General features: G+C 45.6%; 1 protein-coding gene and 1 long non-coding RNA gene across 12 annotated transcripts in view; both read left to right on the top strand.

Annotated features, from left to right (window-relative positions):
• ARMC3 (armadillo repeat containing 3) overlaps positions 1-5,217 on the top strand; it is a 101,323-nt gene extending 96,106 nt beyond the window's left edge. For 10 of the 11 annotated variants that reach the window (XM_040451226.1, XM_040451229.1, XM_040451227.1 and 7 more), the window contains one exon: positions 4,901-5,217. In XM_040451226.1, coding sequence (XP_040307160.1) covers positions 4,901-5,110 — 210 coding nt within the window. In that variant the 3' untranslated portion in view covers positions 5,111-5,217. The remainder of the gene's footprint in view (positions 1-4,900) is intronic. The other variant, XM_040451235.1, reaches the window with a different exon arrangement.
• Positions 5,218-17,182: 11,965 nt separating this feature from the next.
• On the top strand, positions 17,183-19,096 carry LOC121014580 (uncharacterized). Its single transcript, XR_005783283.1, has 2 exons — positions 17,183-17,608; positions 18,440-19,096. It is a non-coding gene; the product is annotated as an uncharacterized LOC121014580 (long non-coding RNA).
• The last annotated feature ends 3,965 nt before the right edge of the window (positions 19,097-23,061 follow it).

The following is a 23,061-nucleotide window of genomic DNA, read 5'->3' as shown; positions in this document are numbered from 1 at the left end:
TTTCCCTAGTTTCTTTTTTTCCTTAAGTTTTATTTATTTTGAGAGAGAGAGCGAGGGAGAGCGTGTGAGGGAGGGGCAGAGAGAATGGGAGAGGGAGAACCCAAGCGGGCTCCACTCCATCAATGTAGAGCCCAACTCGGGGCTTGAACCCACAAACTGTGAGATCATGACGCAAGCCAAAACCGAGAGAGAACGGGACACTGAACCAACGGAGCTCCCCTTGTGCTCCCCAATCTTCCTTATTTTCTTGGATTTCTTGCTCTAGCAAATTCTTCTCTTCTGCCTTAAGTCTCTTTCTCTCTCTGTTTCTCCTTTAAAATCTAAACTTAAGTCTACAATATTTAAAGAGGAAATATAAATCTTTTCTCAGAATAACTACAACGATTCCTGTATCATGACCACCACCATTTTGAGCTACGTGACAGACACTTGATTAATGCAATTGTGAAAACTCTCAAAGATACCAAAAGTCGAAATTGCTATCCTTGTTTGAAAGACAAGAAGACTGAACTGAGAGAGGGGATTTACCCAAGGTCAGCGAGAGGCACAGCTCAACTCTGAACCCGTGTCTATCTGAATCAAGCCTACCATATTTTTTCTATCTAGATAATTCTCAGTCTTGGTCAAAATTCAGAGTCATCTCGGTACCTTGTCCCTCTTTGGCTCACCTCATTCTTCTTCAGGCCACTGCGGTCTCTCAGGAAGAACCACAGGAATCTATTGTCTGTCTTACTTGGTATGCCAAAGACTTTGTCACTCGTCCTTCTTATTCCCTGACACCACTCTTGAGTAACTTTTGTTCTCTCTTTCCACCTCATCTCAGTCTCCTCTGGTGACCTCTTTCCTCCAACGCTCTTTGAAGTGTTGGGGGCCCACAATGTTCCAACACAGACTCTTCTCCCTTCTCACTTTATGTACTTCATGTGGTGAGGTCACGCTCTCACGTGGCCTTAAATACTAACTAAATGCCGCGGGTGTCCAGATTCTTTGCTCTGTCCCCCAAACCTCTCCTGATCACACATCCGTGTGCCTGTTTACCCTCCAGGCTGCACCTGAGGGTCTCACAGGCACTGTATTAGTGTGATCATCTGCTCAAACAAAATACCGTACACTGGGGGGCCTAACCAATAAATAGTTATTTCTCACGATAATGGAGGCTGAGAAGTCTAAGCTCAAGGTGAGAACGGAGCCAGCGTCTGGTGAGGACCCTCTTCCTGGTTTCCAGTGGCCACTTTCTTCCTTTGCCCTCACAGGATGGATGAACCGGGGGCTCTGGTCTCTTCCTCCTCCTACAAGCCCTCCCAATACCTCCACACTGGGGGTAAAGGCTTCAACAAATGAGTTGGGGCGGAGGAGACATAAACATCCAGTCCGTAGCATTATGCCAAACCGGATCCATTACCCTCACACCTCGGTTGAGTCATCCAATTCATCATTATCCTGATCTTTCCCACCGCTGACATCCCAACCACTGACAAATACCCACTGATAAAATCTCTTACCCTCTACCTCTGTAAATCATTCACTCCTCTGAATACTCTTCATCTCCCCCATTTTCTTCCAGTTTGTTGCCTCCTTTTTGGTTTCCCTTTCCCACCCCAGCCGCCTAGAGAAATCATCCATAGACCTTAGAATTCGCTCACGAACTTCCCTCATCTTCTTGACCCCGTCCTTCCTCTCCCCTGCCTCGCCGGTCCGCCCTGGGCCAGTCTGATGGCTTGCCCTTTCCACTGTGCCACCCAGGCTGTGGAACAGGACGGTGGGGGGACGCCACAGCCACCTCAGGGTGCCCAACTCAGGTGGACATTCAGGTGTCACCCTTTTCCGTCTCCTGGTCACAGGCTTTTCTCTTTTTTCCTCAGCAGCTGTGCCCCACCTCTGTCTTTCCTCCTCTAACACTTTTCATCTCTACCTCTTTCTCTGAGCAGACAACCTTGTTTCCCACCTCACAAAGAAAATCCAGACTTTCAGATGAGAACTCATTCACCTCGGTGGGAGGCAGCGTCGCCCTGAGGTTAGGACTCAGACTCTGGAGACAGATCCCCTGCCTTCCACGTTAGGTCACCACTTACTGTGACCTCCTTGGGGAAAATTATCTGACCTTGGTTTTACTCTCCATAAAATGGGAAATGCAGTAGTATCTATTTCACCGGATTATTGTGATGATTTAAAGTGCCATGGGGCGCCTGGGTGGCGCAGTCGGTTAAGCGTCCGACTTCAGCCAGGTCACGATCTCGCGGTCCGTGAGTTCGAGCCCCGCGTCGGGCTCTGGGCTGATGGCTCAGAGCCTGGAGCCTGTTTCCGATTCTGTGTCTCCCTCTCTCTCTGCCCCTCCCCCGTTCATGCTCTGTCTCTCTGTCCCAAAAATAAATAAAACGTTGAAAAAAAAAATTTAAAAAAAAATAAAGTGCCTTGCCGTGGAGTTTAAGAGATCAGTAACCATTATTTTGGAAAGCATGTTTATTTTTGGCTCTCTACCCCGCAAGACAGTGAGTGTAAGAGGATTCTGGTACCAATTCCAATGGGGGAGGGGTGGCGGGGATCGGGGTGGGCAGTTTCTATACATTCAGGTAATCCTCCGACCTCAGCTGCGTCAGTTCAACTCGATTCTGACACTACCTGCCTGGAGATGATGTCAGATCCCACAGGTTAAGGGCTCAGTCCTACAAGACTGTCCCCTCCCGGCCACACACGCTTCGGCCACCAGTCACAAGTCTAGGTTGTCATCTGTGCCTCTGAGCAACAGATTGGAGGTTCCCCTGGACACAGCCCCCTCAGGGTTGATTAATTTGTTAGAGCGGCTCCCGGAACTCAGACACATTTTCCTGACTTGATCGGCAGTTTATTAGAAAAGGATGTAACTCAGGAACAGCCAGATGGAAGAATTGCATGAAGAAGGGTATGGGGTGGGGGCGCCTGGGTGGCTCAGTCGGTTGAGCGGCCGACTTCGGCTCAGGTCACGATCTCGCAGTTCGTGGGTTCGAGCCCCGCGTCGGGCTCTGTGCCAACAGCTCGGAGCCTGGGGCCCGCTTCGGATTCTGCGTCTCCCTCTCTCCCTGCCCCTCCTCCACTCGCGCTCTGTCTCTCTCTCTCTGTCAAAAATAAATAAACATTAAAAAAAAAAAAAAAAACAACGGTATGGGGAGAGGGCTTGGAGCCTCCATGTCCCCTCCAGGCACACCACTCTCCCCAATCTCCATGTGGTCACCAACCCGGCACTTCTCCAGAACCTCTCCTTTTGGATTTTTATAGAGGCTTCATTACATAGTCATGATTGATGAAGTCATTGGCCACGGGGGGCTGATTCAACCTGCAACCCCCTCCCCTCCCCAGAGGTCAGGAGGTGGAGCTGGAAGTTCTAACCCTCCAGTCGCAAGATTGGTTCGCCTGCCAAACCATCCCCACCCTTGGGGGTGGTCCAAAAGCCACCTCATTAAGAAAAGACACTTTTATGGTGCTCATCACTTAGGAAATCCCAAGGGTTTAGGAGTTCCGTGCGGAAACGGGCGAAGACCAAATGTGTATTTCGTATCATAAACGACAACACCACAGAGTGCCATACATTTGGATACTGTCACGTGAGAGTTGACGGTTTCCCAGGCAGGCTCAGCCTAGATAGGAGGTAAGGCCCGAAGAATGACGACCATGTGTTAATGGTCTTGGTCCACCCAAGACCGCCTGGTGCCATCACGACACAGTACGTAATCAGTAAGTCACATGAATATATAAACAGGTGATTAAGACAACGCGATTCCTGCCTCCTCTGGCTAGGAGCATTTATTGAGCACCTGCTCTGTGCGGGGCTCACAGCCCTAAGCACTTGACACGTTTTAATCCACTTCATCCTTACAACCTGCTAACTAAGCAGGAGGCTCTACCATTATCCCCATTTCCCAGACGAAGAAACGGAAGCACAGAGAGGCTGAGCCCTTTGTTTGCGGTGACAGCAGCCAGGGAGCGGCTGAGCCGAAATTCAAACCCACGCGAGTCGGAGCCAGCCCTCTCAATCCATCATGATGTGGCAAAGAAGTTTCCAGATTATTATTTTTTAACGTTTGCTTATTAATTTGAGAGAGACAGAGAGGGAGATGGAGAGTGTGAGCAGGGGAGGAGCAGAGAGAGAGGGAGACGCAGAATCTGAAACAGGCTCCAGGCTCTGAGCTGTCAGCACAGGGTCCAACGTGGGGCTCGTACCCACCTTATGGTGAGATCGTGACCTGGTCAAGAATCGGATGCTTCAGCGACTGAGTCACCCGGGCGCCCCAGTTTCCAGATTATTTTGAAGGTACTTTGTAAATAACCTCAAAACCCGGACGAACTGAAGAGACCACTTCCAAGGAACATTACACGACTCAGGAAGTGGCAGCAGGCAGCCCCAGCAGAGCAGGACCGTCCCCGGCCAACCAGCTCCTCCTGCTCACGGCACGATTTCCATCACACAGAACAAATCGGCAAGAAATAGGTTCCCACCAATTTGATCCCTCCATTCAATCCCACTGCATATCACAGCCCCAGAGCAGCCTAGAAGCATGGAAAGATTGATGGATGCACTAGCGTTGAAAACCCGCGGAATAGCTTTTCTCCAATGACGTTATCAATCTTGTGCTGATACAATGCCGTGTAACTGACTGAAAAATGTCACTTCCCAGCAGGACCTACACAGAGATTTTTGCGGCTACAGGATCTCGAGGAAGAAGGGAACTTGTCACATTGTATTGGCTCCTATCACAATATTCCACGTGTTTTTTGTTTTTGTTTTTTCTTCCAGCCTCCTTTCTAAGCACTTCTTTGCAAGAGTTGTAGATTTCACCTTCAACAAGACGGGTCTTAGAGCTCAGGATTTTTTTTCTCCCCTCCTCTCCCTCCTCACTTTTGGTCGATCTTGTGTTTTCTCCCACAGGCTCTGGCTGATAAAATTGGCATCGGCTGCTCTCTGGTTCGTGGGGAGTATGGCAGAGCTTGGAATGAAGTTCAGTTGATGAATGAATCTCGTAAGGGACTGATCGGGGCTCTCCCTCCTCCTGAGGTCTACATAGTTGACCTCATGTTCCATCCAGGCGGGCTGATGAAGTTAAGGAGTAGAGAGGCAGATCTTTACAGATACCTCTAAACGATCAAATGACCAAACAGGGATTCACCGGAGAAGTTCATTAGATACGCTTTCTCTGAAGTTCACCAATTGGTTTTATTTCTTTAAATAAAAGTATGAGAAATGTTCTTTCTCTCTGCGAAGAAATGAGGACACTGGGATTGAACTTGGTTGTGTTTCTGATTTCAGTCACTTTTGTAAAGTAGGATTATTGCTAGTCCGAACATTTCTAGATTGATTTTAGTACTACAAATTCCTTTCTAAAAATTTGTGTTCATATTTTTTAAAGTGTATGTCTGTTAAGAACACCATTTAATATCCTTCACTGACCCAAAAATCTTTCTCAAACCTGTTCCCGTGAACTGTTTGCCTTCTGTCCTGTCTTGGATTACTTGAAACTATACCTCCAGTTCAAAACAATTCTGATGTCCTTTTACACGTTTTAATGCTGGGTCACGAAAAGAGTATTTTAAATGTATTTAGCTTAAAAATTCTTTCTTTAGAAACTTTTAAATGTAGAAATCGAGTCAATCTTTGTCAGAAATTGTGTTTTCGGTATTCAGAACAAAATGGGGAACAGACACACATTTCAAATGATGAATAAAAACTAGTAATGGGATGACTCTCATCAAATATATATATCTTAGTCTGGCTTTGAGTCTCACGTTTATTGTAACCGTTTTACTCGAAGGTTTTTAAAAGTCAGCTTGATTTCAGAAGTGAAGGCTGAGATGATTCTGTATGAACCGATGGGTAACTTCAAAGAATTTGTATTTCCTTATTTCAAAATAAAGCTCTTTATATCAAATGGTGGGGCAATTACATTTATCATGCCATTTCATGAACTGGAGCATAGATTATAGGATGCAAACCCGTCTAAGCATTTTCAAGTCTGTTTTGATCCAGAACGCATTTAAAGTGGGTTACAGAGATATATAAGATGTAACAAGGTAAAATTAAATGAAAAACAGGCCTAAGTGTCGGAAAGAAAGTTCACCAGGGCCAGGAATAAGCTTAGAATTCAAACGCATCCATGAAAATCCCATGCATTTGTTAGCAGTGGGTGAAAATTTGACGCTAAGCTCTCCAGCAGACAATGCAGAGGGAAATGCTATCAGTTACATGATTTATAATAGGGTCCGCTCGCTAAAAGCACAAAGCGGTTTCTCAGGAGGAACAAAGACCAGGGAATTTCCTCTTTGGGAGTTTCATACAGATGACAAATGTAACATAGAAAATAACATCTTTGAAAAACAACCTCCTAGTAAGTTCTGAAAAGGGTTTTCGTAGGCGATGGCCTAACATCAAAATGGATTCCATTCAGAGTCCCTGTGCCACGGTCCAGGTAGACATTACATTTTCCAGCCTGGTACAGGCCAAGGGTTACCCCCCTCTCCCCTTTTTTTCATCTTGGAAACATTTGTGTATAATGTCTCTCTCAGCGAGGCTCTAGGTAATTACTGAACAGGAATGAGTTTCAATTATATTTTCAGACAGTTCTTTGAAGTTTATCTATTTTGTGTTACCACGAGACAATACATTCACAATAGCCACACACGGCATAAAATACCTAGAAATAGATTTAATAAGAAATACACAAGAAAAACTATAAAATTTTAACGAGATCTGAATTAATGAAGATACACGCCATTTTCCGTGATGGCAACTCAGCAGTGCAAAGATTTTAATGCTTCCCATATTAATATATGCATTTAGGATCTCATTTAGAATCCCGACACATTTTCTTTTCTGGAAACTGACAAATAGTAAACTTTATCTGGAAGAATGAATGCATATGCATGCCAATAATATTTGAAAGTAAACAAAGAAAGAATTGGTTTCATCATATACCAGGACACATATTAAAAGGCAGTAATAGGGGCGCCTGGGTGGCTCAGTCGGTTGGGCATCCGACTTTGGCTCAGGTCACGATCTCACGGTCCGTGAGTTCGAGCCCCACGTCAGGCTCTGGGCTGATGGCTCGGAGCCTGGAGCCTGTTTCCGATTCTGTGTCTCCCTCTCTTTCTGCCCCTTCCCTGTTCATGCTCTGTCTCTCTCTGTCCCAAAAGTAAATAAACGGTAAAAAAAAAAAAAAAAATTTAAAAAAAGTGTTGCCACTGCCATTAAAAAAAAAAAGGCAGTAATAAATTAGTATGGTATGGACATAAAAATAGAAAAATATTAAGAGTACAGACACAGATACATATATATATACGTATATATATATACGTATATATGTATGTATATGTATATATATACACATATACATATATATATATACGTATATATATATATATATATAGGGATTTAGTATTGATAAAAATCGCTTTTCCACCAGGAACAGGGCACAGTGATAGCCTATTCAGTAAGTGACAATGGGAATAATTTTCCCAAGGGAAGATCGTTTCTATAATGACAGATAAATGAGAAGCCACAGAAGAAAACATCTGACAAGTTTGGCTCCATAAATCTTTCAAATTCCTGTGTGGAAAAATAAACCATCAGCAAAAATATTTCTGTTCAGCAAAATCAAATGTAAGCAAAATCATAGGGAGTAAAATATTTGCAGCATATGTATCAGACATCATGTCAGTGTCCTTAACAAACAAAGAGCTTCTATAAACCAATGAGCAAAAGATAATCCACTCGGAGAATAGTCAAAGACAACGGTGTTTAAGTAGGGACATCCATACAGTGGTAATAAACAGTCGCCAGATCTCAGTAGCCTGTCGTTTGTCATATTACATGTCAAACACAGGTCAGTAAAGGAGGCTCTGTTTTCACACAGTCACCCAAGGACCCACGCTGACAGCAGCGCTTCTGCTTTATAGCAGTATGACCCGGAACACATGACTGTCTAAGCCACTGCAGTGGGGGCAGAAAGTGCTGAGGATCTCTTTCGGGAATTAGGTGCTTTGGGCTGAAATAACAGGTTATTTGGTCAGAACTAGACCCAGGAAGTATGGGGAAATATATGGAACCAAGGAGATGTGAGTTGGAATCCTACTCTGTCACTTAAAAGCCGTGAATACCCCGCAGGTGTTGTGGTTGTGAGGTTTCAAAACAATGTATTATAAAGTATAAACAATTGTTCTCTTCTGGAGGTCAAAGCATTTCATTAAAATTAATACCTAACTTTTAAAAGCAGCTATTAATTGAATACAGAAATGGACAGGTAAATAGAATCCTCTCCCCAGGCTTCCCTCCCCGGCTCTTGAGCAGGTATCCTAAATGAGGATTCGAGTCTACACTGCACTTTTATGAAGTACACATCAGATTTCAAATGCACTAATTCCTTGTCAAAGAAGCACCATTGTCGTCCATGAAAAATACTTTTCCAGATGCTCAAAATACTATGCGAAGTCAAATGGATACTGACCTTTTCTTTTTATTGCCACAGAATTCTTCAAATATGGTAACTTGTTTCTCAACAAGACTATCACCGTGATATTCCTCTGCAGAAGGTGTAATCTGGAGATACGATGCATCAGGAGATGATGGTGTGTTTTCCTTTAGAACTCTCCATTTATTTTAATTTTTTTAATGTTTTGATTTTTGAGAGAAAGAGAGACAGAGAGACACAGAGACACAGACAGAAAGAGACAGAGCATGACTAGGAGAGGGGCAGAGAGAGAGGGAGACAACAGAATCCAAAGCAGGCTCCAGGCTCTGAGCCATCAGCACAGAGCCCGATGCAGGCTGAACTCCCGGACCGTGAGATCATGACCTGAGCCGAGGTCGGACGTTTCACCCACTGAGCCACCCAGGCGCCCCTCCTTTAGAACTCTTCAAAGAAACGCTGTAATACATATACTAGTTGCTTTCTTTCTTCTCCTAACTCAGCACTAATAAGGTAGGATAAACAGGCTCTATGAAAATTACATGGAAAATATCACTGCTTGGGGTGTAATCTTAAAGCAATACAATAGTAACAAATCACTTATCTACAATTTAGTATTTAAAAGTACTATTCTTTAAAATTACCTGAATATTTTTATATTGATAACTAGCAAAAGCTTTGCCTGGGCTTATGCTCTTAAAACCCTGAATATAATTATTTTAATAATAAAAGTGGACCTGACTTCAAAAGACAGCCATCAAAGTGTGAGATGGGAATATATTAATATAATGAATTCAAAAAAGGCTCTCACAGAACTCAGGCAGTACAGGAGACCTGTACTGATCTGCCAGTAAACAACCCACAAATAACCATTTTTAAAATATTAAGTATTGTTGGAAAGGGTAAAGAAATTCTGCTGTGATTTTACTAATGAATTCAATAGGCCCTTATTATCGAGAAGCAATATAATAGCGGGGGTAAAGGCCCAGATTTTCGGGTCAGAGCTGAAGTTAGGTTGTGCGTCTTTTTCTACCTGTGTGACCTGGACAAAGTTACTCAACCTCTCTGTTCCTCAGTTTACTCTTTTGGAAAATGGGGAGACACAATAACAAATATGTGCATATTGTTTCCTATGCGTCAAGAGAAGCTAAGTAACTTATCCAAAAATCACTCGGCTAAGAAGCAGCAAAGTTTTATTTTTTTTTTAATTTTTTTTTTCAACATTTATTTATTTTTTGGGACAGAGAGAGACAGAGCATGAACGGGGGAGGGGCAGAGAGAGAGGGAGACACAGAATCGGAAACAGGCTCCAGGCTCCGAGCCATCAGCCCAGAGCCCAACGCGGGGCTCGAACTCACGGACTGCGAGATCGTGACCTGGCTGAAGTCGGACGCTTAACCGACTGCGCCACCCAGGCGCCCCAGAAGCAGCAAAGTTTTAAATTTGAACCTGATTTGTTTCCAGAGGCTGTGCTCCCAATAGTATGTGCCCAATAATCCCGCTGTTCAGTTGAAAGGCGACCGTGGTGCAAATGACCGATGTGTGTGTGATTAGGGGCAGGAAGGGGTGTGGATATGGGAGTACACGCCCGCGTGTGCGTGCGTGTGTGTACGTGGGTGTGTTTATAGCTCATTTTCCTCACATTGCTCACACAGTGTTCTGTTCACACCTCTTCCTTTAGCACATTTTGAGGGAATTCTTTATTCTATTTGGCTCCCGGGCCAGTCCGTCAACCCTCACTTCCAGTGACGTGCATTTTGAGGGTATGGACAGGCAAGCAGTTATGCTTTACCTCACTTAGTCTCCTAGCACCTGGCTAAAAATTTAGGGGAGACGCTCACGCTGGCATCTTGTCTTCCTTGGTTTCTTTAGGCTGTAAGATGGACCTACTCGATGTTAATCCAATGGACCCCAGAGCAGTGGCCTTAGTTTTCTACAAGGATGAGGACAAACGTGGCCCGTCTAGGAAAGAAATGTTCCTAACTTCTGGAGGGTCAAGGGTCTGAGGGTTTACTCCAGGGGCAAGCTAACTGCCACAGTTTCTTGGCTGCTGGCATCAGACATGAGACTCCTGGGTCAAAGACAAAGGACTTCGTTACTCACCGCACAGCAAGCAGCATGCGCCAAGCACAGTGTGTCTGTTCTCTCTGCTCCCAAGTCTCGTGGGGACGACCTGGATAGACCCAGACGCATGCCGGCAAGTGCAGCGGATTGTGCGTCGGGAGAGGGACCTTGCTCTTACAGAACCCAGTCTTCTGTAATGGGCAGTAAGCATAGCCGCCCTTTCACCAGAGGGAGACGCTATCTCTATCTTCCCAGGCTGTGTGCCAACATCCTTGAAAAGAGAGTCAAGGCAGAACAAAAGCAGTCAGGAAGCCTCTGAGTGTAAGACATGCAGAAACAAAGGAGAGTCACGGAGAATTCTCTCCCAGGCACTTGATCAATTCTTACGGTACAAAAGGCGTTATGGAGTTTCTTATCTATAAAATAGAGAGATAGTCGACACATGGTTATGGAAACCTACCCTAGCCATTATCTCTATAGTTTTATATATATATATATATATATATATATATATATGTTTTTTAAAATTTTTTTAAGTTTATTTGTTTTTGAGAGAGAGAGAGAGAGAGAGTGCGAATGGGGGAGGCACAGAGAGAGAGAAAGAGAGGCAGAGAGAGAGAGAGAGAGAGAGAGGGAGAGAGAGAATTTCAAGCAGGCCCCGCGCTGTTAGCACAGAGCCCGATGCGGGGCTCGAACTCGCGAACGGTGAGACCGTGACCGGAGCCAAAACCAAGAGTCGGACACTTAACCGACTGAGCCGCTCAGACACCCTGAGATACACCCCTTTATAACATTTTATATAAATACATAAAACTTTATTATGTATCCGTAATTGTATATCAGCTCACTGACTTATATATCAGCTCGATGACTCGTGAGTCCAATTTTCTTTCTAAAGGAGTGTTGGTGAGAGAGTGTGGTAGTTAATCTTTTGTTTACAAGTTCAAATTCAGAGAAGCCTCACTTTCTCCCCTGAGCTTCCCCGGATGCCTTTTGCTCTTCTGATGACCTCTATAATGCTGTCTTTGGCACTCACTCTGGCTTTTCCCCATATGCCCACTGCCTGGGCCCACCATTTTCGTAAACCAAGTAAACATCAGGTACTGTTTCCGAGCAACAGAGAAACTTGGGAGTCAGAGGAACTTGGGTGTGAGCCCTCCTTCTACCGTTCTCAACTGTGGGATGTTGAGCAAATGTTTTGGTTTTCTTGTCTTTAAAATGAGGATGTAATAGGGATGCCTGGGCGACACAGTCGGTTAAGCATCCGACTCTTGGTCCGGGCTCAGGTCATGATCTCAAGGTTTCATGAGTTCGAGCCCCACAGCAGGCTCTGCCCCGACAGTGCTGTGGAGGCTGCTTGGGATTCTCTCTCTCTCTCTGCCCCTCCTCGATTGTATGCTCCGCCTCTCTCTCTCTCTCTCTCAAAATAAATAAACTTAAAAAATTTTTAAATGAGGATGTAATAACACCAGCGACCTCACCAGGTTGCCCTGCGGAAGAAATAATAAGAAAGTGCCTGCAACTTGCACAGTGCAGGGCCAAACACGGTAAGCAGACAACTGTTAGCTATTATGCTTTGATCTCTCCCAACGAAACGGGAGATTATTTCGCGTCTGGCAAACACCTTACTGGCAGATTTACTGGCGCGAGATGAGGTGAGCGATATTTGTTGACTGTCTTGATGCCTGAAACGAGCTGACTTTAAAAACTAAAAACGGGCTTTTCACCCGTTTTCATTTTCCCCTGGATACTTTCGAAAATAGCGGTGCGGTCAGGAGGAGTACTCTCATTTCCAGGTAAAATGCCTTCTCCCCTTCGGTGCAGGGGAGGCAATGACCGCACACCCGCTTGTGATTTTGTGCAACAGGAAGTGAAAATTCAGAAAGGCTCGCGGTCTTTGGAGCGGACGCCCCCCCACCCCACACCATCCTCATCGCGCATGCGTGCATCCCCACGTAACCCGCCCCTTGCCTACCCGCAGGCTGCGACCTGTCGTGGCTGCTTCGTTGGGCGAGAACAGAGCGTGGCTTCCACGGCTTAATGACTTTGTATTGCTGCTTGGCCCAGCTCGTCTGCGACTGCGAGTGATTCATCTCGCACGTTTCCCTTCCAGCGTACCGTTTGCGTCGTGAGGACCACTCAGGTCCTTGTTAACTTGCTAACCGTGCGTAGAGCTCCAGATTGGCTCAGATCTTTCCGTCATCGGAAACCTGCACAGGAGAAGGCCCTTGTTCTTACACGTCCCCAGTAATCGGCATCTGCTTTGGGTCTATTTCAGGCACGAGTGTCTGGGTCTGACCTCAGGGCGATGAGCTGAGAGCCATCAATTTCCTTTTCCAGCTCCTAGGTATCAGCCCCCAAATCCTGCAGACAGTCGGACTCTGATTATCTTGAGAAAGTCCCAGTTTGTTTTACACAACAACAGCTGGCATACAAATGGAATCAAGCACTTTTAAGTAGTCATTAATCATACTGATGAGAACAGCTGAACCAAACAGTGTTCTCTCTAAGTACTTACACATCTGACATACAAATCAAGTGATCGTCCAATTAGTTATTTATAGGTTCCTTTCTTTGAAAAATCTTAATGTCTGTCTTTCCTTTTTGATATTCCATAGTCTTTACTTTTAGAGGAAAAAAAAAAAAAACCTTGAAAAACCCAGACGAATGCATTTATATCTATATTATCAAGTCATTTATCTGCTAAATCACTGAGCGATTTCGTTTGTTGACTTTCCAGAAGAAAAAAAAAAACCTTTAATCTCTTTTAACTTTTTTATTTATTTTTTATTTATTTTTTTTAAATTTTTTTTTTAAACGTTTATTTATTTTTGAGACAGAGAGAGACAGAGCATGAGCAGGGGAGGGTCAGAGAGAGAGGGAGACACAGAATCCGAAACAGGCTCCAGGCTCTGAGCCGTCAGCCCAGAGCCTGACGCGGGGCTCGAACTCACAGACCGTGAGATCATGACCTGAGCCGAAGTCAGACACTCAACCGACGGAGCCACCCAGGCGCCCCTCTTTTAACTTTTTTAATACGCGTAAGAGAGAAATGCAGAAAGAGAGGTACATAGGATAGACGCTTACAGAACAGAAAGCTTGACTTGTATCCCTTCTATGCAATTATTTATTCCTTTAAGAATTAGGATGAGAGAGAAAACTTGGCTGAATGAGATGAGATTGTCCTTATGCAGTTTGAATTTTCCCTGGCTAAGTAGGACAATCATAAAATAAAACGTAAAAAGGTGGCTCAGAATTGCCAGAGAGGGACATCAGTGCCCCACTCAGAGGTAATAATATGGAACCCACCCTAGCAGGCTTTAGGGATTAGCACAAAATTTAGCATCAGGAAAGCCCTCTCCATGCCCGGGAGCCATGATTACTAGCTACGTAGACATTACTGGTGAGTTAAAAACATTTATGGGATAACTCAAACGCTCCCTTCTTGCTCATGTTCTTTACTAAATGAGTGCCCTGGGACTCAGGATTGCCATGTGGCGCCATTCAGAGAATATGCTCACAGATATGAAATCCCATAGAAAGCAAATGGAGAAATGAGGAAGGCTTTGGTATATCTCTTAAATCCTAGCCATCCGATTCCTTTTAGGCTTAGTCTGGGGTTCATCGTTCCATTATTGACAGAGTCCCGAAGGCCTGGGCTCTCTATCCCCTCATCTGGGGGATGGCGTCTGGCTGGGAACATAGTCCAGAGCCGTAAAGTAAATCACTCCAGGGAAGAAACCAAATCTTGCCTTAGCTTGTCGCTGGCCGAGCCTCAGAGCCCGGGAGAGGACCCTCGGAGAGTAGCCTCCCCCACGACATGTTCTGTTACCATTTTTCACGTACAGTTGGCATCTCTGTCGGAGACACCATGTAAAAAGGACCCAAGAGCCCACAGAGGTCAGCTACGAACTAGGAAATTCCACAGAGAAGGTCAGAGTGGATCTTTAGCAAGTGTTCCAAAGTGTTCCCTCAGCTCAGGTTTCAATGTCAAGGGTTAAGTGTGGCTATGAAGACATTAATCCAAGCAGAGATTTGCAAGTTACCGTTCTGCAAAGTTAAAGAGAAACAAGAACGGAACTTTTTTTGTTAAGTATGCTCTACAGTTAACATGGGGCTTGAACTCACGCCCCCCCCCCCCACCCCCAGAGGTCATGAGTTGCAAACTTTACTGACGGAACCCTCCAGGCTCCCCCAAACTTTTTTTTTTTTTTAATGAATGGATTCATTTCCGTAAGGAGACAATTTAAAAAATGTAAGAAATAAGTTGTCTAAGAAATTTGTCACCCACGCTACGCTGAATGCCTAGGTTGCAAGGTGCCATCGGCTTTAACATTTTGTTATTGTTTGCTGATGGCAGGGTTCACGGCAACTTGGCACACTGAAAATTTTTAGCGGACGGAATTTGAGTAACGGCAGGTGCGGGAAGGTCTCCCCGACCTCCCCGGTGGCCCCCAAAACAGGTCATGAGACCCTCACATGAGAGGGGCCCTCCCTATACCCAGAGGAAAGGAACAGCCTCATCTCCAAAGACTGAACAGGGTGCTGAGAGGAATTCAAACAAAGAGGACTCGCTAAGTTTCCTCCAAGTTTACTGCAATTAGCTTGTATCCTTTTGTCCTATCGTGTTCTCCCACAACTTTCCACCATCTTCCTAAGCCTAGTGTAAAAACACGCAGGGTTCACCTTTCTCGGGTCTTCTTTTTCTTATGCAAGCTCCCGTGTCATGTAAAGCTTATGTTAAATACATTTGTGTCCTTTTGTCTGGTGAACCAGAATTTTGTGAGTCCCATCTACCAAGCTCCAGCCAGAGAACCTACAAGGGTAGGTGGACAAAGACCTTTCCCTCCCCTGCACTGAACCAGGGCAGGCTTGAGTTGGTTGACTCATCTCCTCGTCTTTTTGTTTATTTGTTTTTAAATGGTTATTTATTTTGAGAGAGAGAGAGAGAGAGAGAGAGAGAGAGAGAATCCCAAGCAGGCTCTGTGCTGTTGACCCAACATGGAGCTCAATCTCATGAAGGGTAAGATCACGACCTGAGCCCAAGTCAGTAGTCGGGCACCCAACCAACTAAGTCACCCAGGCACCCCTCCTTGTGTTTTTAGATTCATGCCATTGAGACACGTAATCACTGAAATCCTTGGACCCTGAGAATATTTAGATGATGGGCTCCCAGTGCCCATTGGTATGATATTTTTATTCTTGGGACTTGGGTATGTGGTTTCCACAGGGAGTAATATCTGTACCCTCCCTTTTGGAGCAATAGAATCACTCACTCCCCAGTCTCTTAGTTATGGATGTAAATTGTGAGCACATTATAATTAGCATAACGCCTGGAAAGGTATCTCATTATAATTTTTTAAAGTTCTATGCACAACTGTAAGCAAAATCAGAAATCACCATCGTGGGAGACGTGTGTTGGGGTATCGGCTGATACCGTGGTCATCAGGTTCATTGCCTAGCTCTGCTACTAAGTGAGTGGTCTTGGGCAGGCGACTCTGGCTCTCAGTTTCTTTGCCCAGAAGATGGCAATGACAATAATCCCTTCTCATCAGGTTGTTGTGAGAATCGAACAGATGAATAAACACAAAGCTGTCAACAACGGTGCCTGGCACAGAGAATGAACCCAGTGAATGTCCGCTCTCCTCAGCCCCTTCACACCATGCCTGGGGACCCAGATTTTCAGACATAATCCGCATAAAGGGGAATCTGCGGATTGAAACAATCCACAGCCTCCTTTCATTCAGTGCGGGCCGCCCTGGATGGAAGGAGAGCCGTGGCGCAAATCGCCTCCCTGACCAAACCTGAAAACCTCTCTCTCCTCCCCGGGGGTGTGTAAGGGCGAGTTGGGGTGAAGACAGCTACTCCCTCCCACTCCTGCATCTGAAAAAACAAGACTAGGAAAATCTACCCGAATGGTTTCTGACAGCCCTAGGAGTATGATAAAAGGCTTCTTTTTTCTTAAAAGAAAAATCACTTTTAATCACTCAGTGTCAGGAGCCGGGAACTTTCTGTTGTGAAATAACCCGAGCTCCCGCTTCCTTTGCTCCCCCTGCAGAGCCCCGGGTGGGAGGAGGCGAGGGCGTCTGGGCAGAGCCCTTGAAACGCAAGGGCAAGGGAGGGCCCGGAAGGTCCAGGGTTTCCTGATCTCCAGGGCTGCAGACGACAGCTGGGCTTTCCAGGAATTCGGTCCTGCAAAGCAGGGAGGGTCCTCATGTCTGTACTTGAGATTCCCAGTGTGCTGGCTCACCAGGTGCACCCCTGGCAAACCTCGTGGGGGGCAAAAGCTGGTTTCCCAGCCCAGTTTCCACCCTTTTCTCCCAGCACACCCCCCTCCGCCCCCACACACCCTCAGGTTCATCAGAGCCTGCTCTCTGGAGGCCCATTAATTCCAAAGCCTTCTTTCTAGAATGATGAACTCTTCAGAATCTGCATTGTTTTACTTTTTTTTTTTTTTAACGTTGATTTATTTTTGAGAGAGAGAGAGACAGAGTGTGAGCGGGAGAGGGGCAGAGAGAGAGGGAGACACAGAACCCGAAGGAGGCTCCAGGCTCCGAGCCGTCAGCACAGAGCCCGATGCGGGGCTGGAACCCATGAACGGCAAGATCATGACCTGAGCCGAAGTCAAAAGCTTAACCAACTGAGCCACCCAGGTGCCCCAGAATCTGCATTTTAAACGTATAAAAAAACCTTGAGGCCAAATGAGTGACTCCTTAATTGTGGAAGTTCAAGTCTCAGTGAACGTCCTCAAGTGCATTCCTTTGTTCTTGAGAAATACGTGCTCGTGATAGGGGATACGGAAAACGGAGCAAAGAAGTTTTCTATCAAGAAGAGTATTTGTGTTTTGATAGATTTCTTTCCAGCCTATTAATCTGTACTTTTTAAAAACCTTAATGACCTACTGAATATGCAGATTTTGTTCCTATCCAACATAGATCATAGTTATTTAGGAAGGACACTGGGGGAGAAGGGCTGGAACAAGAGGGATCCTTCTGGTGTCCAGAAGTCGTGCTGTAGTCAGCAGCTCCGTGCCCTGGACACCTGCCATCGTCCCTCCCCTTGTTCAAGGGAAAGCCCGGCAATAAGCAAAGTGGGGAGAAAAGAACTTGGCCATGGTACGTTTCCTGCCTCCTCTTCTTGTGCTTTGAGCCACTGGCCCCTTCTCAAAGGCCTTGGCTTTGTGGAATAGCGGCCACAACCCGTGACAAGCTGGGTGATAAATAGGATATTGATGGGCAATTACCTGACACCAAATAGCTCCATAAATCAATGCGCTAGAAGCTGGTACCACAGTCAAGGGCAGCTCTCAGTGAATGCAGGCCCCACAGCCCTGCGAGGTGACGACGGGGAGCAGAGGCAGGGCCCCTTTGGAGCACCTTTCGGAGAATGGAGATCTCCTACATGGGGAGCAGATGCCCCCCGCTCCCGCCACGCTGCGGCTGCCAGGTCAGGGTTCGTGCGGCCTCAGGAGGGGTTCCAGCCCAAATGGGGCTGAGTTCTCGCTTTGGTGCCTTCCCGCTACGGTCAGCTCCGTGATCTCTCGCGACCTTCTCCTGCATGGGGAGTTTAAAAATAATTAGCGGGTACCGGGGTGGCTCAGTCGGTTAAGCATCTGACTTCGGCTCAGGTCAGGATCTCACGGTCTGTGGGTTCGAGCCCTGTGTCGGAGTCTGTGCTGACGGCTCAGAGCCTGGAGCCTGCTCTGGATTCTGTGTCTCCCTCTCTGTCCCTTCCCCAGCGCCTGCTCTGTCTCTCCCTCTCTCTCAAAAATAAACAAACATTAAATTTTTTTTTTTTTGTAATTAGTGTTTCAGGATTTTGAAAGTAATACAGTCTCATTGTGGAGACTTGTTAAAAGGTTAGACAAATATATAAAGAAGCAACTGTCACTCACAGTCCCGTGACCAGGGGTAACTAACCTCTGTTAACATTTTGTCCCTTTACAGGCTTACAAAAAATGGTATACCCATAATCCTGGATGCTACAAAGCTGTGCATTTTCATCCTCTGGCCCCATTACCACCCATTCAAGGACAAAGCTTCCCTCCCCTCCCCACCAACCGGGGGCCAATTCATCTTTCCCTCGTTCAAATGGCGGGGAGTGCAAATGTCCGGCAACCACTCACTGTCTTGCCACAAGATGGCTCCAGAAGCTTCGAGCTGCCCTGATGCCTGACATGCTGAGTCCTCCCCGCTCAGTCTCATTCCAGACACTACAGGATGTGCCATACCACCCCCAAAATGTCCACCCAGGCAGAAAAGAACATTCCACTACAAAAAGAAGAAGGAGAAGAAGAGAGAGACAGAAAGAAAGAAAGAAAGAAAGAAAGAAAGAAAGAAAGAAAACGAAAAACTTGGAAATCTGATCTTAAAGATACACATTTTAGGCGCTCCAGGCGGAGACGTTTGCCAGAGAGAATGACAAGCCGCTCTCCTGACTGTCCCCGGGGAAAACCTTTACAGACTTCTCTCCAGTGGGGCTCCTTCCTAGGAGGAAAAGAAGCTCGAACAAAGGCTTTGCTCCCTCACTCCTACGGGAGTCATTCTTAGAAATAATAAATGAAGTCAGATTGAGAGACTTAATAAAGTCCTCTAATACAGTTATTTTGCAGTTAATGACTGAAGCTTTCTTTAAAGCCCCTTTGCAAAAACATTGCTGGAAATGAACACTCCTTGATGCCTCATCTTTCAGCCGGTATATGCAGACCAGTACAAGGCACGGATGTTTTTCACTTGCTGTGGGGATGTATCTCATTTCTCATAAGGTTCCTTATCCATTACAGCCTACGTGGAATTTACCCGTTGTGTTTCCGCAGTCACACAAGCGTGTCTAAATGAAAAACACACCTTCTCGGGCCCTCTGACAAAATCAATCCCTCAGCAGGAGAGTGAAAGCTTGTCTAGCTCTTGCATTGAAATGCACATTTGCATGCTAATTACCCAGAAAGCCCTCAAATTCACCGAGGTGTTATGGAAATGCTAAGTCGGAATTCTAGGAGCCCAGGAACAGGGAACGGTTTTGATGGAAACAACTGGAGTACAATTTAGGTTCAAAGTCATTTCTAGAATCCGCTTGAGTTGGATTCGTCGTGTCCAGATGAACCAGAGACCGGTCTCTCGAAGTTGGTTTGACCGTGAGCAGCAAACAGCTCACTTTTGTTTCTATGCCATTTACAGCCTAGGGACGTCTTTTCACTCAGGCTCCAAAGTCTGTGTGCCTGAATAGGAGAAAACTCAAACATCAAAACTCACAGACCGCTGCAAAGAAGCACTCAGTCACAGCTCCAAAGGTTCTGTTCGATGGCTGAAAATACATGGTTTTCAAATAGGGTGATAATTGAAAAGAATTATTCTCTGATTGAATAAAATGAAGCGACATCTATTCAGCAAAATCAATCTGCGAACACAATTTGAAAACTGCTTTCTTCCCCTGGAAACGACAAAGTGTTCATACATACAAATGAAAAGCAAAACGCTTTTTGGTTTTCTTAATTTTCTCCATTCTCTATATATTTGAGGGGAGTGGGAAACATTTTTCCTTCTCCCTTCTCGGGAGGATGCCCTGTTTCTTTTGTTTTGCCATTTGTTTTTCTTTCTGTTTTCCTTCTGGAAGGTTTTGAAACCCCCAAGAATGCCAAATAGAAGGGGACATTTTTCTTAAGTCTTTGGTGGTGTTTTATGCTCTGACTTGGTTTTCTACTTGTGCCAATGTCTCATCTCTTCGGAATGTTCTCTCACACACCAGTGGTGCAGAGGGGCAGCACCTCCCACATTCACCAAAAACTCCCTCCGGCAAGGCAGGGTCAGTGTGCCTGCCTTCCTAATCCTGAGTCCAAACCAGCCTCATAACTTGAATGGAGCACACAGGTTGCCCACTTTCTTAGTTCAAAATCTCTCTCTCAAAATTATTTGTGCTTTTAGGTCTTGAATTAAAATCATGCATTGGGACCCAAAAGACTCGTTCACCTTTTTGCATTGTTCTCCCAGAACCAGGGATCCTCAGTGGTGCGTGGGGGTGGAACAGTAACAAAGAGGGCAGGGTGTAGAAGCATGCAGTGTAGACAGTGTGTTATGGGTCTACACCGTGATATTTACTTAGCATGTTCCGAACACCAGTCAATAGTACACCGGGTTATTAAAACCTTTTTTTCTATACAAAATGAGGGGATTATGAGAAATCCAAGAAATAGTCTAGCAGTTATCTCTCCATGGTAAACATAATGTAATGGCAGCTATTTTCAGAGGCAGTTGACTCAGTTTCTCCCCAGGATACGAAGCTCCCCTGCCAAGATGAGTGTCAACCACACTGGTGATCGGAGGACTGTGCCTCCCTAACCAAAGCGGAACCTATCTTTCCTCTATACCGTCCTCCCCTCCTCCATCATTTAATTCATTCATAAAACAACTATGAAGAACCTGTTATCCAACAATCATACTAAAAATTCACCCAGAAAGGCTTCCACCGTCCTAGAAAATAGATCTGCTCCCGCTGACGAAGATTCTTTCCTTGACCAAACTTGGGACAGGATCCTCTGCTCCCTCTTTTAAGTAGGTCTCATCCTTGGACCTTGTCTTTGACCTGCCTCGTCCAGTTGTAGCAAAAAAGCCTGCCGAGTCGGTTTGGTAAGGATTCTCCCATCCTTGGTATTTTGCCTGCATCGAGCATCCCGTCAAATGGGTTTAGCAAGAATCCCTTCTTAAAAAGAAGACAATGGGTCCAAAATGGAGTTGCTTGTGCTAAGACTCACGTCACTAAACCTGTGAGAGTCTTCATTCTGTACAACTCCTTGGAGATTGTTTCTGTCTGCTAGATGGGATGCGGTGTGATTCATGGATCGTTGCATTAAGCCAATAAGCCAATAAGATCTTTAAAAGTTATGCAATTGAATTTTGCTTTTTACCACCCCCTACCCTTGATGTCTCTTCTTAGTGATTTGGCATCCATTGACCCCCCCCCCCCACTCTGTTCCTTGGCTATAAATCTCTAGCTGTCTTTACTGTATTTGGAGGTCAGCCTGATTTTCTCTCCCCTACCTCTCAGCGATAGCCTTGACACCTTGCAATAGTCCCGAATAAACCTTTTCTTATCCTTTTAACAAATGCCAGAATGATTTTTTCCTAGTAACCCAAATAGCTGAGTACTTAAAGCTTATTTAGACCTTATGTATATGAATAGTCCATTGATATTCTGTTTTTATTCTTTCTGAAAGAACTTCTATATATTACCTTCTGGCTGCACATATGCCATTGTTAAAGAAGGAAGTGACGTCAGGGCGCCTGGGTGGCTCAGTTGGTTAAGTGTCCGACTTTGGCTCAGGTCATGATCTCGCAGTTCGTGGGTTCAAGCCCCCACGTCAGGCTCTGTGCTGACAGCTCAGAGCCTGGGGCCTGCTTCAGATTCTGTGTCTCCCTCTTTCTCTGCCCCTTCCCCACTCACACTCTGTCTCTCTCTCTCTCAAAAATGAATAAACATTAAAAAATTTAAAAAAAGGAAGTGACGAGTCATAACATCTTTAAGGCAACCAAAGCGTGCCAGAGAAAATGAGTATTTCAAATCTACACTTGATAAAAGCCACTGCCCTAGTTAGACTCAATAATGACGAGAGATTTAAAGCTTGGAGAATTCCTAGAGACCATCTTGTTCAACCTTCTTATTTTACAGGGGAAAACTAAGACTCAGAGAAGCAAAGTGATTCGCTAAAGGTTTTTAAGAAGTTCCTGGCAATGCTCGTCGTGAATACAGGTCTCCACACTCCCAGGGAAGTTGGCTTTCCATTCCTGAGGGAGGTGAGAAACCCGACCAACTGGCCCCTCAAGAGCAAAGAAAATGTCTTCTTTTTTGTGGCCTCCACCAGATCCTGTCTCCAGGCCCCAGTCCCCTCCCCCAGGAGTCAGCCCAGCCCTGGGTGCCAAGAGAGTGTCGAATGCACCGCTGGTGAGGTCAGTGCTGGGCCCAAGTGCAAGGGTGAGGCTCTTGTCTACACTCTGCAGAGGACTCGTGTCTCACCTGTGAGATGAAAAGGCCGGACCAGGTCTTTCTGGCTTACCAAGCACTGTCACATGGGAGTCCACAGGACGGCCACAGACACCTGGGAGGCAGGTCCATCCACACCTAAGAGAAGCGAAGAGAGAACCTCAGATCGGGGAGGTTTTATGTTTTTTTTGTTTTTGTTTTTGTTTTTTAATTTTTTTTTAACGTTTATTATTTTTTTTTTTTTGAGATAGAGAGAGACAGAGCATGAAAGGGGGAGGGTCAGAGAGAGGCAGACACAGAATCTGAAACAGGCTCCAGGCTCTGAGCTGTCAGCACAGAGCCCGACACGGGGCTCGAACTCACGAACCGCGAGATCATGACCTGAGCCGAAGTCGGCTGCTTAACCGACTAAGCCACCCAGGCGCCCCTCGGGGAGGTTTTTACATAACCACTGAGTGTCACCTTTCTAAATCTTTTTACCACAATGATTCATGATAAACCCTCCTTATTCCATCACTGGTACAGGTAAAAAAATAATTTATAGTGATCATAGTTAGACTCCTAGGACTGTGTCCACATTATAGATTTCCCCAAG

Source organism: Herpailurus yagouaroundi, unplaced genomic scaffold (assembly GCF_014898765.1).
Source record: "Herpailurus yagouaroundi ecotype Mexico unplaced genomic scaffold, PumYag 203, whole genome shotgun sequence".
In the NCBI taxonomy this organism is placed as follows: domain Eukaryota; kingdom Metazoa; phylum Chordata; class Mammalia; order Carnivora; family Felidae; genus Herpailurus; species Herpailurus yagouaroundi.
Note: the sequence above shows the minus strand (reverse complement) of the source record. Positions and strands in the feature narration are given on the sequence as shown.